General features: G+C 39.2%; 1 protein-coding gene across 4 annotated transcripts in view; it reads left to right on the top strand.

The window, feature by feature from the left end:
* XPNPEP3 (X-prolyl aminopeptidase 3) overlaps positions 1 to 17,759 on the top strand; it is a 1,069,913-nt gene that overhangs the window by 834,817 nt on the left and 217,337 nt on the right. For all 4 annotated transcript variants that reach the window (XM_044076531.1, XM_044076539.1, XM_044076521.1 and 1 more), the window contains one exon: positions 10,974 to 11,094. In XM_044076531.1, coding sequence (XP_043932466.1) covers positions 10,974 to 11,094 — 121 coding nt within the window. The remainder of the gene's footprint in view (positions 1 to 10,973; positions 11,095 to 17,759) is intronic.

The raw sequence follows: 17,759 nt of genomic DNA, 5'->3' as shown, positions 1-17,759 counted from the left end.
GTACCACAGGGTTCGATCCTGGGACCTCTCTTGTTTGGTATCTCCTTCTCTGAAGTATAGGCTAACACAGATGGCCTCTGGCTAACGAAGTTTGCAGATGACCGCAAACTAGGAGCCATAGTCAAGTCCCCAAATGATGTGGACATCCTACAGAAGGGCCTCACTGAGACAAATGCATGGTGTCAGAGCCATGGCCTCAAGCTCAATGCCAAAAAGTGCAGTGTCATCCCCTTTGGTAAAAACTCTTTACCCATGAACTACCACACAGGCAGCAATCTACTTAACACCGAATGCGCGATAAGAGACCTTGGGACCCAGGTGGACAGTAGTCTCTCCTTTGATAGTCACTTCGCCACAGTAGTCAGGAAGTCCTTCTATGAGGTGCGTCTCATCATAAAAGGGTTCTCATCCAGGAAAAAAGAAGTCATTGTTCCCCTCTACTCGACACTCATTAAACCCATTATAGAGTACAACGCCCCTTTTGGAATGTACCTCACAAGACATTTGCAGCAGCTGGAAAGGCCACAGAAGCACCTCACAAAGAGGATTACTGGCCTCAAACAAATGCCCTACACTGACCGCCTCAAATAACTCCAGCTTTACTCCGTAGCATATCACCTACTCTGAGGTGATCTCTGCCTAACATATAAAGCTTTGTCAAACCCAGAGCTGTTGGACATGCTACATCTAAAGAAATCCCATTCCCTCCGAGCTATACGCTCTAGGGGCCTAAACCTTGTCACCACAATAAACAGGACATGCTGGAGGGATAGATTCCTGTCCCAGAGACTTCCCATAGTCTGGAACAGGCTTACCCATCTATGTCAAGCAAAGTTCTTCATTAGCACTCTTCAAGAAAAATCTTGATGAGTGGATGGGAAATAGGAAATACACCCCGGGGATCACTTCTGTGTCTCTGCTCGACAGTGGCACAGGAAAATAACTTTCTTGGGTGGCGTAAGCCAGGGAACCTTGTTGGCTAGGCTTACGTAGGCCCTTGGGCTGATAGCCTAGTACCTACCTATGAACATCATTAGTTCTAGTATTATACCAAGTTAAATATCTAATAGAACTGCTTACGATTTCATTATGCCTCTTTTCTTTCTGATACCCATTCTGTGTGAAATAAGGTTTGGCAAGTCCACCTCTTTCACTATCTGGGTAACTCTTTGATTCATGTAAAAGAGCCTCACTGTAACATCTTGTTTTAAATTCTTGTATAATTTCAGATATCTGTTTGTTGTATTTCATGTTTTCTGTATTCAGCCTAAGAAATTGACTCCTCACAATACTTTGAACACATGCTTGGGATGCATACTACCCTGATGCAAAAATCTATTGACCTGTATGTCTTTTTTTAGTAGACACTGGTCTGTATCATGCCATTTTCATTGCTTAAAGAAATATCTAAAAATAAATCTCCTTAGAATAATTGGATTTAAAATTAAAAAAAAATCAGTAGTTGTATTAAGATATGCAACATATTCCAGTAACGTATTTTCATTCCCTGTTCAAATCAGAAACACATTGTCAACAAATTGTTTACAGAATGCAGTATACTGACTATAATCATGTGTAACATTGTATACAAAATTATTTTCCCAATGGTTAATCGTCAGGTTTGCATAGGTGTTTGCAACAGAGGTTACCATCGCAACACCAGATTTTTGATAATATAATTCTTTTTCAAATAAAAATACATTACTAGTAAGCATAACATCTAACAGAGAGCAAATTGTATAGAACCTTTAATGTAATATATAATCCATAATATAATATATGTTTTACTTATTTTTTTGTTGACTGGGTTAGTCCCACTAAGCTAGTAGCCTTTTTTTTAGGAGGGCCCCATGGTGGTCCTTAGTAGTCCAGTCATTGAGTATAATGCCCCCTTTGGCATGCATCAGTCTACACACATGCAACAACTGAAGCGCCCACAGAGATGCCTTGATTAAAGGATACAAGGCCTAAACAATATGTCATACATGAACTGATTCAAACTCCTGTCACTATTGTGTCCTACAGACTGCTAAGAGATGACCTGTGTCTGACATACAAGGCATCATCTGACCTAGTACTGCTGGATTCACTCCACATCAGAAAGTCAAATGCCATTAGAAATAGTCAGTCTAGGGATCTAAACAACTTTTCCAGTATCAACAGAACTTTTTTAGGAACAAGTATATCCTGCCGAAGATACCACTTCTCTGGATTCTCCTTGTAAAACAAAACTCATTCCTGTCCATATTTAACGGCAGTTTGGATGTACAGATGAGAAACAAAAATTTACCCTGAAGTCTGCCCCCTGTACTACTAATGGACAGTGACAGCTCCTAAATGCTTTATCCCATGTATGGGTCCTCTCAAATTATCCATGGTATGATCCTAGTTATTCTAATTAGAAGTAATATATAATTATCACACATGGAATGGGTAAGGCAAATCTAAAACCAAATGGGAAATTGGCTAGGCTTAAAATGGCCTGCAGGGGCAGCTTGACTGGTAGTTACCTCTGAACCTATAAAATACTGTACGGTAGCAATTAATAGGTGTAACAGCAATTGTGAAAACAATACACATTTTACAGTTTTACATGATTATATTTTGTTTATTTTATTTTATGTGGAAATACTGTGTGGTAATGAGAGTCAGGGCAGGAGAGTGTGGGGGAAGTAGACTTAAGAGGTAGAGGTATTAGTACTTGAGAAAGAATAAGACTAGAGGTTGAGAGGCCCTTGGGTGATGTGGTCTGCTGTGTGGCACATACAGCTTGATTTTGTGTGGAAGAGTTTTTTAAAATTCAGTTTTGAAGGTGGGGAAGGGGATTGTTGTTTCAATAGATAGGAAGAAGGATTACCATAATTTTGGAGTAAGAATGGAGAAAGAGTAATTGGTGCGGTCTAGCCTGGTTTGTGGGGGGTTGGAGTGGGGTGGGTGTTTTGTAGAAGCATATGAAATTGTAGTGTGCATGTGTGTGTGTGTGTGTGTGTGTGTGTGCATGGTATAATGTTTGGCAGCTACTGGTGGGAATTACTTATGTTGGACAAGTCTGAAGATGAGGGAGTCTAATACCAGGTCTACATTGTGCTGCACTGGCAGGCAGTTGGCATTCTTTGAGGATGAGGCAATGGTATTCATGAGAGGGTGAGTTAGTAATAAAGCGACAGATTTTGTTTTCAGTAGACTGTAGTGTGGAGTAGTTTTGTTTGTGGCTGTAAATATTACAGGTAATTGATATTCAAGTTGTACCAGAAGGATATGGCTGTCCTAAATGGTTTTTATAGATAGGGTGAGATTTTCCTAGTCCAGAGAAGTGAGTTAAAGTTTGCCCTTGATTTCTCAAGGTGAGTATGGAATGTTAGTGAATGGTTTAGCCACAGACCAAGTTATTTGAAGGAATTGGTTGTTTCTGTTGATGTGCAACAGAGGGAAGTGATACTGAGTGACTTTTTTAAGTTTTGGGGCTGTGTAAATAGCAAACTTTTTGTATTGTGGGGTTTAGCAATAGCTTGAAGTTAATGAGCTAGGAATTGAGATAGTTTAGGTATTTTTGGAATTGTGTTTTCATTTTAGAGTGCTTATGGCTAGACCTAAATATTGCCACATCATCAGCACAGTGGGTGATTCTTAGAGTAGAAAGGTCATGAGGTAGTTTATTAATGGAAATATAGAAGTGAAGAGGAAATAGGGTAAAAATGTTTGGGGTACTTCCATTGAAAGGGATGTGGACTGAAAGAAGGAAGAGCCTAATTTAACTCTGTAGAGTTTTGGAACCAACGGAAGGATGTAACTAATGTTCTGAAGAGAGATAAGGAGGAGTTGGTAGTTGATTAGGTCATTGGGTTTTATGAGGCCAACAAATATTACTTCAGAAGAAAATAAGAGACTCAGAAATGCAAGGATATAACTGGTATTGTAATCAAGAAAAGTTAGCTTTATTTGCAGATATTATTTTGTACCTGATAAATTCAGGAAAGATTGTCAGTTTTGTGGAACATTTTGAGACAGTTTTGTGTCTTTTCGGGTTATAAAATGAATGAAGATAAAGTTTGTAGCCATAAAATGTATACCCACACATAAATTGGTTCAGCGATACCCATATTTATGGATACATGATAAGATGAGGTATTTAGGAGTAAGGTTTAAAAAGGTTTCTGTTATGGCAGATAAGGATATGTTGGAAGAGAATGGAAAAAAGATACTATAAAAACTGAGAAAATGGAAGTTTACAAGCTGTGAAACTGTTTTAAACCCATTAGTTTTATATAGAGGTCAACCATTTTTTTTTTATCAGCCAGAGGAAAAATCACGGATAGCAATAAAGAGTTAAAGAAATTTATCTGGGAGGAGAGGCCAAGAGTTAAGTGGGATAAGTATAGCCTTTCAACAGAACAAGGTGTTTTAGGTTTACCTGATTTGAAGGGATATTTTAAAGCTATACAGTTAAGACTCATACATATAACAGAAGGGTTATAATTCAGAATGAAAAGAGATGATGATGAAGCAGGGAGGAAGCTCAGAAAGTAAAAAGAGCACTGTATTTTGGATGCAGGTCCTTAAAGAGAACAGTAACAGCTACACAGAATGTTATATTCATAAAGTGGCAGAAAGTATTCTACGAACTAAGCCAACACGAGAATCGAGAAAAGAGATTTTTCCAATATGGATGATTGCAAGTAGGGGTACAGAAAATAGGAGGGGGTTGGAATTTACTGGAGAAAACCGACAAAGGAACCAAGGTGTTGGTTGCCAAAAACTAGAGAGAGGGAAAGCTAATTGAGTGGGATGAGGCCAGGAAGACATTTGGAATGCAGGCTAGAGAATGTGTTCCGTACCAGGGATTGATGTCAGAATATAGCCAAAGAGAAAGGGATAGGGGGATCTTAAGTGGAAGATTTGCTCTAGTAGAGTTTTTAGTTGAATCTAGAACATAAGTTACAGTTAAAAAAGGATAATTAGTAGGACATATAAAATATTGTACAATGATTATAAGAAATCAGTCAGAGGAGGTTAGAAAAGACTGGGAAGAGAGACAGGAAAACCAGTTTAAAAGAGAACAATTGGAGGACGTACGTACGGCTCCCAAGTATGCAGTGAAGTCCAGAAGGTTTTGGATCTTTGCATGAAAGTGTTTTCTTAGGTATTTTTATACCCCAAGAAGACTTCAAAGAATTTTTCCACAGGTAGATAGCAAATGTTGGAGGTGTGATGGGGAAAAAAGAGGTAAGTATGAACATATGTTTTGGGACTGTAATGAGTTGGCATATTTAAAAAATTCCTTACGGAGTATTCTGGTGGAAACTTTGGATGAACAAATGGCTGTAACTAAGGAAATTGTCCTTTTGAGGTGGGACAACAGGATTTGAATTGCCTAGACATAGTAAGGCCGTATTAAGTTTAATTCTTTTGGTGTCAAAAGAGCAATTTTTAGAAAATGGAAGTCAAAGTCTAAACCAACTGTATTTGAAGTGTTGAATATTATGAGAGAGAGAAAAGAACTGGAAGAAGGATCATTAGAAAAAGGAAGGAGCAACGTACATAGAAATAAATGGAAATTGTGGGAAAACTACATGCAAAATAATGTTCAGGAGAAGGAGAAAGAGGTTTAAGGGGAACGCAGAAATTCAGCAATTTTGTGTAATGTTAAACTGATGATAGTTACTAAGAAAGAAAAAATTGTGATGTATAGTATATGTAAAAAATGTTAATATGGTCTTTTCTTTCCTGTTAATGCATGTTTGCCTGTGTCTTAAGTGGTAATCTAATAAAGTAGTTAAAAAGCAACTATTGCTTCTGTCAAATTACTTTTGTTTATATTGAGGAGAATATAGTCAGTTAGGCATCACTGTGTTACAACCTGTTCAGAATGTAAGGTGTTTTAGGGTAAGGAGATATGTAGCTTAAGAGTTGGATTTTTTTCACTCCTTGCCAAGAGCAGGTAGGATGGCAATAGAATGAAAGTGTTAGATGTTTTGAGGTTTAAAATAAACCCCAAAACAGCATACGGTATAAACTTGAAATAAAAAAAACGCCTGCACTATGTTTTGAGGTTTCGATTTTGGGGCAGGGGATGATGAGTACTGTTTTCTAGATGTTTTCCATTATGTTTGTGTCAGGCCAAGGTTAAAGGTGTGATGAAGAGGTTGGGTTAGAAATTCCCTGCAGTGGCAGATAAACCCAGGAAAATGTGGTCTGAACCTAGCGGGGGGGGGGGGTGTCTGTGGTCATGTCTTCAAGTAGATTACTGATATCTTTATGCAAGATTTTTTTTTTAAGTAGAAGGGGGAGGTGAAGGGAGTGGGCTGTGGGAAAGAGGATAGGGGAGTGGAGATAGTGCTGACAGTTTGGGGAGGGTGGCTGAATTGTCTGACAAAGTCAGAGCAGGTGAGTGGTCCTTGATTTTGGATTTGGTTTTGGTTTAGAGAGGGTTTATTGTCAGTGGATTTGCATCCATTGAGCAGACTGACCTCATGCCATAAGTATTTGGGTTTGTTTGAGAGGGAAAGTTGCCTAGTTTTTGAGATGGTTTGCTTTGTGCCTCCGTATGGATTGTTTAGCCAAATTGAGTTTGGAGTTTAGATAAGGCAGCATGCTTGTCAGGAGATGGATTGTTTTTTCAGTGACTTCCAGGCTTCATCCCTTAGCCTGAGGAGAGTTCTAAGCTCTTTGGTGAGCCATGGGGTTTATTCTTGTTTAAAAATGTCTTTAACAACTGGAACGGATTTGTCTTGAAGCTGGAGGAATATTTGGGTAGAGTTGTAGCTGTTATGTTAGGGTCTTTGGATGTTCATTATGGAAGATCAGTTAAAGGTTGTCAGATTTTTTTCTCAGTTTGGTGAGATTTTGTTCACCGATGTGGTTTATTCCTTCAGCAGACCAGTAACCAGCTATCATGAATGCCACTTTAACAAATTTGTCTTCAGCAAGTTGATGACAAAGTGGGGTTTATAAGAGGCTGACTTGTTCACTTGTGCAGGTAGTCTTGTGCAAAAGATGGCTAACTGATGGTTGTCATACAAGCAAGTATGGCAGGCGGATGGATGCCTCTTCTTTTGCATTGAATTATCTCCATTTTCCACAAATAGCCCCAATTCCTGTGTTCCCAGAGTTTAGAAATGTGTAGGATGATTCCCCTCCCTCCTTTCTTGCTGAGTCAGCTTTAGTCACTCCTTGTCTTGCTGGTGAAGGAACCAACTTTACATTGTGTTTTTCCAAGGACATACATGTGTACTAGGCTAACGAGCACTAGGGCCTTTATAAGCCTAGTCATGCAACCCAAATGTATCCCACAAGTTATATGTTTTACATGTTTTATATGTTTTAGACATTTATATAGAGGTGATTGTTGGTTACAACATGATTTACTGACTGCCTGTGCCCATCACAGATGTAGGTGCCTGACCAGGGGTGAATTTTTGATTTCCCATCCAGTGTCCAAGTTACTTTTAAATAGGGTTAGGGAGGGACTGGACCTTACATGGATGGGGAGCTTGTTCCAGAGAAAGGGAATTCTCTGACATACATATGTCTCCATTGTGTCCTGTTTATGTTGTAAGAAAATTTAGGTCTTTAGATCTAATAGTTCTGAAGGAGTTTGTTTTGCAGATGTGCAAAATGTTCATCAGAAAGGGTTATGGACTTACTGAATCAGCATTTAGGAGCTGTGGTACACCCAAACCTCTAGGTCCTAAGGCCCTCAGTATGGATGTTGTGATACTTTTTTGAGCTCCTTCTTTCAAATTGTGTGCTTAACATTAGGGAAGGATGCCAGGAAACCTAATACAAGAAATTTGTGGTTGACAAAGTGGAGGAGGTACTTCTTTTGGTTCAATAAACAGTCCAAAACCTTGGTTCAGTAGCACTTCCCCTTATACTGTCCTGTCTACAAGTTCTTTTTGCAGCAGAGCTTTCCTGTCTTCTCTATAAAACTGTATCTCAGCCATTTCAACATGTCTTCCTCCGAATCCACCACTTGCAGATCAAATGCTGGTAAAACATTTTGTGAAAGGGATTCTGTCTTTCCATCCGCTAACAAGGACTGTCCCATCTCATTGAAATGTTAATTGTGTCTTGGAAAAACTAAACTTAGATCCATTTGAAACAACAGAATATGTGTCCATTTATTTTTAGTTGTAGAAGGCATAATTTCAGACTGTCATTACTTCCACCAAAAAGGTTTTTGAGTTGCAGGCTTTAATGTTTAGGGAGTCATTTCCAGTCTTTCACTGAGATGTGGTAAGCTTAAGGACCAGCCTTAAATCAGAGTATTTAGCAATCTGCCTTTTTCCTGAAAGCCTAAACATAAAGATGAGAGTCCTACACCCGTTAGTTGTACATTGTCAACTTAAGAATTATGCAGACAGGACCGAAGACATTAGGACAGCTGCACAGCTATTAGTTGTCTTTATCCCAGAGCAGGTGAACAGGTCAGTCACCAGACTATTTCTAAATATCTGTGGTCTGTCTTTCTTTCTGTCCCCTTTTTGCATTATTGTAGGAGGGCAGGTACCAGGTTGTTTTCTGTCAGCAATCCCCGAACACTGTTTTCACTGACATGGAATATTGACTTCACCCTTCTGAATCAGTCCATTGACACTTTTCACTGACATGGAATATCGACTTCACCCTTCTGAATCATAATCCATTGAATCTGTGAAGCAAGCTTTAATATGGGTCCTGCAGTGGGACATTTCCATGTTTCCTTGCTCCTTTGCAGTCAGTGAATTTTGGTTTGGTAATTTTTAGTTGATATTCCATGCATTATAGATGCAGATAAGTATATATAGCTATAGATATAAATATGTATGTACAGTGGATATAAAAAGTTTACACACCCCTGTTAAAGTGCCAGGTTTTTGTGATATAAAAAAAATGGGACTACAATAAATAATTTCAAAATTTTTCCCACCTTTAATTTGACTTATAACCAGTACAGTTCAGTTGAAAAACAAATCTGTTAGGGGAAACATTTAAAAAATGAAAAATATACAATAAGCTGGTTGCATAAGTGTGCACATACACAAACTAATACTTTGTTGAAGCAACTTTTGATTTAATTACAGCATTCATTCTTCTTGGGTAGGATTCTGTCAGCATGGCACATCTTGACTTGGCAATATTTGCCCACTCTTCCTTGCAAAAGTGCTCCAAATCTGTCAGATTGCGAGGGCATCTCTTGTGCACAGCCCTCTTCAGGTCACCCCACAGATTTTTTATTAAATTTAGGTCTGGGCTCTGGCTGGGCCATTCCGAAGCTTTAATTTTCTTCTGGTGAAGCCATTCTTTTGCTGATTTGGATTGTGCTTAGGGTCATTGTCGTGTTGAAAGGTGAAATTTCTCTTCATCTTCAGCTTTCTAGCAGACGCCTGAAGGTTTTAGGCTAAAAGTGACTGGTATTTGGAACTGTTCATAATTCCCTCCACCTTGACTAAAGCCCCAGTTCCGGCTGAAGAAAAACAACCCCAAAGCATGATACTTCCACCACCATGCTTCACCATAGGGATGGTGATCTTTTGGTGATGCGAAGTGTTGTTTTTGCGCCAAACGTACCTTTTGGAATTGTGGCCAAAAAGTTCAACCTTGGTCTCATCAGACCATAACACATTTTTCCACATGCTCTTGAGAGACTTGATGCATTGTTTTGCAAATTTTAGCCAAGCCTGGATGTTTTTCTGTGTAAGAAAAGGCTTCCATCTTCCAACCCTACCCCATAGCGCAGACATATGGGGAATACAGGAGACTGTTGTCACATACAGTACACAACCAGTACTTGCAAAAAATTCCTGCAGCTCCTTCAGTGTTGCTGTAGGTCTCTTGGCAGCCTCCCTGACCAGTTTTTGTTTTGTCTTTTCATCAGTTTTGGAGGGAAGTCCAGTTCTTTGCAATGTCACTGTTGTCCCATATATTCTCCACTTTTTGATGACTGTCTTCACTGTGTTCCATGGTATAGCCAATGCTGTGGAAATTTTTTTGTACCCTTCACCTGACTGATACCTTTCAACAATGAGATCCCTTTGATGCTTTGTAAGCTGTCTGAGAACTATGGCCTTTGCTGTAGCAGGCAACTGAGTAAATGTCAGGAAAATCATACTAGGACAGGTGAACTTTATTTGGGGTTAATCAGAGTCTCTTCAATTGATGGCAGGTGTGTACCCAAGAAGACTGAATGCTGTAATTAAATCAAAAGGTGTTTCAACAAAGTATTAGTTTAAGGTTGTGCACACATAACAAAGTATTAGTTTAAGGGTGTGCACACTTATGCAACCAGTGTTTTGTACGTTTTTTATTTTTCGTATTTTTCCCCTAACAGATTTGTTTTTCAATTAAATTGTACAGGTTATAGGTCACATTAAAGATGGAAAAAAATTTGAAATGATTTATTGTGGTCTAATTTTTTTGTATCACAAAAACCTGGGTTTTTAACAGGGGTGTGTAAACTTTTTATATCCTGTGTGTGTGTGTGAGTGTGTGTGTGTGTGTGTGTGTGTGTGTGTGTGTATATATATATATATGTGTGTGTGTGTGTGTGTGTGTGTGTATGTGTGTGTGTATATATGTGTGTGTGTGTGTGTGTGTGTCTGTGTGTGTATGTAAATATATATATATATATATATATACATATATATATATATAATATATATATATATATATATATATAGACACACACACATATACTTGTATATAAGTGAACACATATGTATGTATATATTACATAGTTGCCAAAAAAAAGGAGCTCTTCCCTTTACCTGATTTTGCTTTTTATCCTGAGCACAGCTGTACATTTAAGCACTGGAGAAGGACAAACCTGACCCACAACATCTGTGGAGCTCTGGAAGTCTTGGCAGTCAGGAGCATATCAAAACTGTGATCCTGCCTGAACATTTTTTGTTATGGTGAACATATTTGCTTTCCTGTAATTTAAATATGATCAAAAGAGAAATCATTAATGCATTTCTTTCCCAATCTTTTGTCAGGCTGCTCGCAAATACTGCCCTCACCATGTAGGACATTATTTAGGCATGGACGTCCATGACACTCCTGATATTTCCAGATCCTTATCGCTACAACCAGGCATGGTAATTACTATTGAGCCAGGTAAGTTTACTTAAGATGCCTTTTGCCAAATTTCTTTTACATGCTTTGCTTTAAGGCTTTATAGTTCAGAAGGGACCCCAAGTTATAGAAGTGTGTATAAAATAGTTGTCTACTTGAAGACCACCTTGCTTGTCTGCTCTCATTGCTGAAATGTGTAAGTGATCCTTGTTGGGATTTCTTACTGAAATAGTAATTTTTGTCATCTTACACTAGAGGCTAACAAGGAGAAGAAAGCAGCTGTGTATTGAGTTGGAGGAGCTGAAGTTAATTTGATTGTTTGTATTTCATCTCTACTTTAAATTGATTTGGGAAAAGTGTTCATCATAGGATTTATGCTTTTCTAAATTAAGATTGCAATAGTATATTTCAGGGACCCTCCTTTAGTGGTTAGGATCATCATGGTACTGATCACATTTCAACATTTTTTTCTTAGAAACTCCCCTCTATCAGGTTTGTACACTCCTGCTGTGCTGTGATGTCTTATGAGAACTACACAACTGTATAGATCCTAAGCGCACCATTTTTTTCTGCCACTCAAACAGTTGGGACTTCAGTACTGACATATATGAAAATGTTTCATGTTTAATTCTTAGAAGATGCCAACTATACAACCATGCCTAGCCCCTGAACTTGTTGGTTTTCTCTTTAGCTCAGACAGTTGCATTTCATTTCTTATGCAAAGCTATAAAAGTCCCTACATTCATTGTCTAGAAGCAAATCAACATAATGTCCTTATGACTCTCAGATTAGTGTTTAGTATCTGCACTGGCTTGGCTTGGAGGTGAACAAGATATTAAGTGCTGCAGTACATATGAGAGGTTCAACTCTGCCACGTGCAGACATCATAGGGTGAAATTCCTGGCATTCCTTGCTACCTTGGAAGAGAGCAGTTAAAAATTCCTCATTGTGTCAGTGGGATGACCTTCTGCACAGTTCTTGGTCTCAGGGACTGGCTGTCAGAATTTAAGTCATAGCTTAGTCCTCCTACAAGCAAGTCCATTGCTGAAATCGCGTTCAAGTCAGTGTAGATGCAGAGCTTATTCTCTGCTAATGAAGAAATGGATATACATCGTTCCTTCACATCAACAGATAGTGGTGGGCCCAGAGGTGGACCACAGATGATTAAGCCTATAAGATGTTAATATGCTTCTTCCTGTAGTCCAGGGTATGTTTTCCGTCCACCTCCATTTACATATCTGTAAGCAAGTCACTTAGCCAGTGTTCTGAAGCAGCTGAAGGAAAAATTATGCTGAGTTCCTCAATGCCCTTCTGTACTGCATACCTAGCAACAACCTATGAACCACTGCTCAAGCCCTGGAGGATGAATTCTGTGGTGTAGGCATTGCCCATTCCCTGGTCTGTTGGCTTTAATTCAGTGCTAGTTAGCCTGTTCTTGGCTAATGGTCTTACAGTCACAACCTTAAGTCGATGCAAGGGTGCTCAAGTCCTATGTGATAGGTATTTGCTGTTTATCCCAAACCAGGGCTCACAGGTCAGGGCTTAGACATTAGGCAGTGTTACATGTCTGGTAAGAACATGAAGCTTGGGTGTTAAACCATAGCCTTTGAAAAAAATCGTATTATGTTGGGACTGGAGCAAGCCTCACTGCCCATGTGCTGCCTTAGGCAGGTACAGTGCTTTCATATTTCCTGGCATTCAGCGTAAGCACTTCGTATGCTTGCCTATGTGGGAGGACATGCATAAGCTTGTTTCTGGTGCTAGTGTGGGGTGGGGGACTTCTTCCTAATCAGGCCCTGTGAAGAGTGAAGGATGTGCAGGTTGTTATCTTTGATATGGGCAATGACAGAAGATACCTAACATCCTGCAGCTCCCGAAGTAACCTCTACTTTGCAAAGACCCTGAACCATATGAAGTTCTGTGCAGTCTGGCCTCTTGACCCCATTCCGTTCCCACAGAAATGCCTAAATGTGTACCTTTGGAAAGAGGAGGAGGTGGTACCTTGATCCAGCCTGTTACAGAGATAGTCATTAGGAGTGCTGCTGTTGCTGTTTGGAACAACTACACTCTGCTTCTGCATGCCCCAAAAAGGTGGGCTCTCTGTAGGCCTGAGCTGACTGAAACAAGTCGAAGACCAGGTGTGCAAGGACTGACTTCTTTGTGATGTGAACTGTTGCAAACCAAGTCGTGGAGACTACAACATTTTGCCACCTTTCTGCCAGACAAGGATTTAAAAGCTCTGGACAGGTTTGGCAACAAAATGCTATTTTCTGCTACCTTGTGACTTGGCATTCCAAACTACATTTTACCTGTACAATTCCAGTCCTTTTTAGTGGAGCAGATCTTAGAAGATTACTGCCATGTAATTGTTTATGTAGTTGGTGTTATTCTAGGAGGGTCCAGTATGTGTCAACTAGGGATGAGATGACTGACAAGTCTGCCTGCTTTGCCAGGGATGGCCTGTACCTCTTTTACCAAGGTTTTTGCATTCTGGCTAAAGCCTTTTTTGTCCTAATAGTACCTTTTTAGGCAGATTCCATCTGATGGACATTCAGCCTAGTAAATTCTGATTTGGAACACATTAATGTGGCTCTACTGAATGCCAGGAATCCTAACAAAAAAATGCTCAAATCTGCGCCTCTCCTGTAACTTGAAAATATTAATTTGTGTATAGTTACATAAACATATGTTCATAGGTAAGTACTAGGCTATTGGCCCTAGGGCCTATATAAGCCTAGCCAAAAATGTACCCTGGCTTTCGACACCCAAGAAAATTATTTTACTGTGCCCCTGTTGAGCAGAGCCCCAGAGGTGATCCTCGGGATGAATTTCCTATCTCCCATGCAGTCATCAAGATTTTTCTTGAAGGGTGCTAATGAGGAGCTTTGTTTGATATAGATAGATAGTTTGTTCCAGAGTATGGGAAGTCTCTGGGACAGGAATCTATCCCTCCAACATGTTCTGTTTATTGTTGTGACAAGTGGTTTCAGCACAATGAAAGTAGTCCCTCTATTCCGTAGTATAATGCCTGTCATGTCTTCAGACCCACTGGCAGTTGTGGGGGAATTTCAGTATTTATCAAGGATATCACACATCATGACAGATTCCTTGGGACACCACATTTGAACTCCTAGAAGTCCAAATTACTAAAAACAAATCTAATTACTACTTCATAGCTAGCCATAGAACACCCTCTATGTTCCTTTCTGAGCATGATAGCTGCCTTAATGCATTAGCTGAAAGTCCCATTAAACCCAAGATGGGGACTTCAACTATCCATCAATAGAATGGCTGACCCACACTGTCAGTGGTTGTCATGCTTAAACCTTCCTTGACATTGTAAATGCTAACTTTCTTTTACAAATTGTTAACCACCTGACTAGAGGACCTAATGTCGTGGATCGTGTCCTCAAAGCTATGGCCGATTCTTGCACATCTCCATATGTAGCATTATGCCTTGTTAAATCATGTCATAATTTATTGACCTTTTTCTTTAAAACTGGTGGTACTTCTGTAAATAGATCTGTGTTTAGAGACTTCCCAAAAGCAAACCTTCGTCTTTCATTTGATGACTTAAATTCTGCTGTAATCCTTCTCTGAAGTGTCCTTTTGCTAAAGTTGCTACCTAGGCCTCTAACTTGTATTCCCACCTAAATAGATGTATTCATAAGACAGTCCCTATCCCCATCAAATATAATGAAAAGTTTAAAAACACAGCCCTGTGGTGGAATAGCTGTATAAATAACAAGAGAAAAAAACTACTTAATGCTTATAAGAGGTTTCTTTCTGTCTACCTTAAGAGCACACTTATGCAACCTAATAAAATGACCATTAGGAAGCTCAAAGCTAAGTATGGACTAAAAATAACCACTAAAACCAGAAAAACTGCAAATCTTTCTTTAATGATGTCAGGAAGTTCAGAATTAATACCAGTGTTCAGAGCTAGTCCATAATACCGCACTGTGACCCAAAGGAAATAGCTAATGTCCTAGCTATCAAATTCAGTGCAAATTTTAATCCAGCCACAGTTATGGCTATCCCATAGGTTCAAGAATCCCAGCCATCCCCTTTAATTACTACGAAACAATTTCTGTCAGCTCTTTCAAAAACTAAGAATACTTCATCCATAGTCCCTGGCACCATACCAGGTTGACTGATTATCAGTACCAAATATGGCCTATCTGAACCCTTACTTAACCTCTTTAATCTAAACATGTCCATTGGTTAAATTCATAAAGCCAAGAAAACAGCCATTGTAATGCCATTACACAAGGGTTGCCCAACCATGAACCCTGATAACTATACACCCATTAGTCTTACTCTTTTATTTTATTTTATTTTACATTTGTTAACCGGGGGTGTCTGACTGAGCTGAAAAGGCCCTTTTTCAGCAGAGGCCCAGGGAGAAAAGCTCCACACAGAAAAATAATTACATATGCATTTAGATATTTAGACATGATCAGTATACACACAAATTACAATAGACATGTTTTTACAGTGGTATGCAGGACTTCAACAGTTACAGTGGAGAGAAGAAACAAGAAAACATTAATTTAAAAATAAAGGTAATTAATAGATTTGTGGTGTACAACTGAAATTTGGAACATAGGTAGAATACATGCATAGTACATAGGCACAGTACATACATTGTAGATTAGCCAGTGTTTGAGAGTAAGAGTGAAAACTGTTATCAAGTACTCTAGGCTTATCTAGCCTAATATGCAAAGTTATGGAGTATATTATTAAATACTTCATTCATTTGGGCATTGAAAATCTCTCATCCCTGGATCCTCATCAATTTGGCGCAATCAAAGTAAGCTCCTGCCTATTTAACCTCATTATTTTCTTTAAAAATGTAACTGAAGTAGTGGATAGTGGTTATGTAGTGCATATAGCAAGGCCTTTGAAGCAATTCCCCTTGCAGGCATTAGTGACAGACCTGTAAATCTGAATATAAATCCTTATGTTGTGTGAGGGATAGCTAATAGGTTGTCTGACAGGACCCATGCAATTAGTGCAGCAGGTGCCACTTCTGAAAGCAAAATAGTTACCAGTCGTGTGCCGCAGGGCTCAGTTTTGAGTCCTCTCCTATTTGCCATATATTTCTCAGGCCTGCAGTCCTGGATTATGGTTAACTAAGTTTGCAGATGACAGTAAATTGGATGGCGTTATTCAGTCTTCATTTGACTCACAATTGTTCTAACATGACTTAGACTGTGTTAACAGTTGCTGCATGGACAATGGTCTCAAATTAAATGTAAAAAAATAAATAAAAGGTAGCATAATTCATTTTGGTAAACAAAACACTTTAACTTATGATATAGGAGATGCACCCCTCGAATCAGACACTGTTGTAAGGGCTCTAGATACGTATTCCTTATTTTACCATCATGTCTGCATTGTAGTTCAGAAAGCTTTTAATCCGGCCCACCTAATTTCCAAAGGCATCTCTACTAGATCAAAAGAATTCCCCTTTACTCATATCTTAGATTCATTATCAAATGTAAAGCACCTTTTGGCATGTATTTATCTAAACATATCACACAACTTAAGAGACCGTAGAGATTCATAAGTAAAAGGATCAGTGGCCTCAAAAATCTTAGTTATCAGGAGAAAAACTGGTAGCCTTTTCTCTGTATGCTGTCTCTTACAGACTGCTCCATAGAGAGCTATGTCTACCTTTTCATGCCATGAAAGATCCAGCCCTGTTTGACCTATTGTTCCTTCGTAGCACAAATGGTACATAAAATACCCGATTAAAGGAACTAAACCTTCATCAGAAGAAAAATAAGACACATTGGCATGATAGATTCATATCCAGACATCTCTCTCACCTCTGGATCAAACTTAATGTGCATGTTAAGCAGAGTAGCACCCTTACCACCTTCAAGGTAGACCTAGATAATTGGATGAGCAGCCTCAAATTCTCTCCCAGTGCATCTTTGCTTGCCCTTCTTAAGGCTGGGGGGACATTTTGAGTAGTGTTTTGGCTAGGATTGAAATGGTCTGCAAATTGATTGCCTTGTACTTACCAGTGAATCTAATCCATGAAACTAGGCATAAGGAAGAGCTGGTGATGGATGTGTCTTTGACTTCCAGAGTGATCTTCTCTTTGTCCTTTTGTAATGTTTGTTATGTTGATTGTGCGGCCAGGACCATAGGCTCAAGGATGTTGACTCAGTGACTGCGATCATTGCAATTAATTTATTTCTTCAACACTGTTCATAGGTCAATACTAGGTAGCACCCCCTTGCAGGCTATTTTAAGCCTAGCCAATTTCCATTTTGGTATTTGAATTAGCCTATACCATTTGGCATTAGACTGGCCTTACTCATCCCATGGTTGATAATTATATATTACTCATAGTGAGACTAACTGGGATCATACCATAGATAATTTGAGGAGACCCATGCATAGGATAAAGCATTTAGGATCTGGTTCTGTGTGTTAGAGTACTGGAAGCAGTCCTGAGGTAAATTTTATATTACTCGTCCATTGATCCAAGTTGCAGTTGAATATGGACAGGGATGAGCTTTGTTTTACGGGGTTGTGGAGTCTCTTCCAGAGCAGCAGTATTCTCTGTGAGACATAAAGGAGGTCCCACCATTCTGTTGATGTTGAAGAATTGGTGCAGATCACTAGACCAAGTATTTCTAATGTCATTTGACTTGCTGATGTGCAGTAGGTCCATCAGTGTTGGACAAACC

The sequence above is a fragment of the Protopterus annectens genome, chromosome 1.part1 (assembly GCF_019279795.1).
Source record: "Protopterus annectens isolate FY-2018-M chromosome 1.part1, PAN1.0, whole genome shotgun sequence".
Classification (NCBI taxonomy): domain Eukaryota; kingdom Metazoa; phylum Chordata; order Ceratodontiformes; family Protopteridae; genus Protopterus; species Protopterus annectens.
Note: the sequence above shows the minus strand (reverse complement) of the source record. Positions and strands in the feature narration are given on the sequence as shown.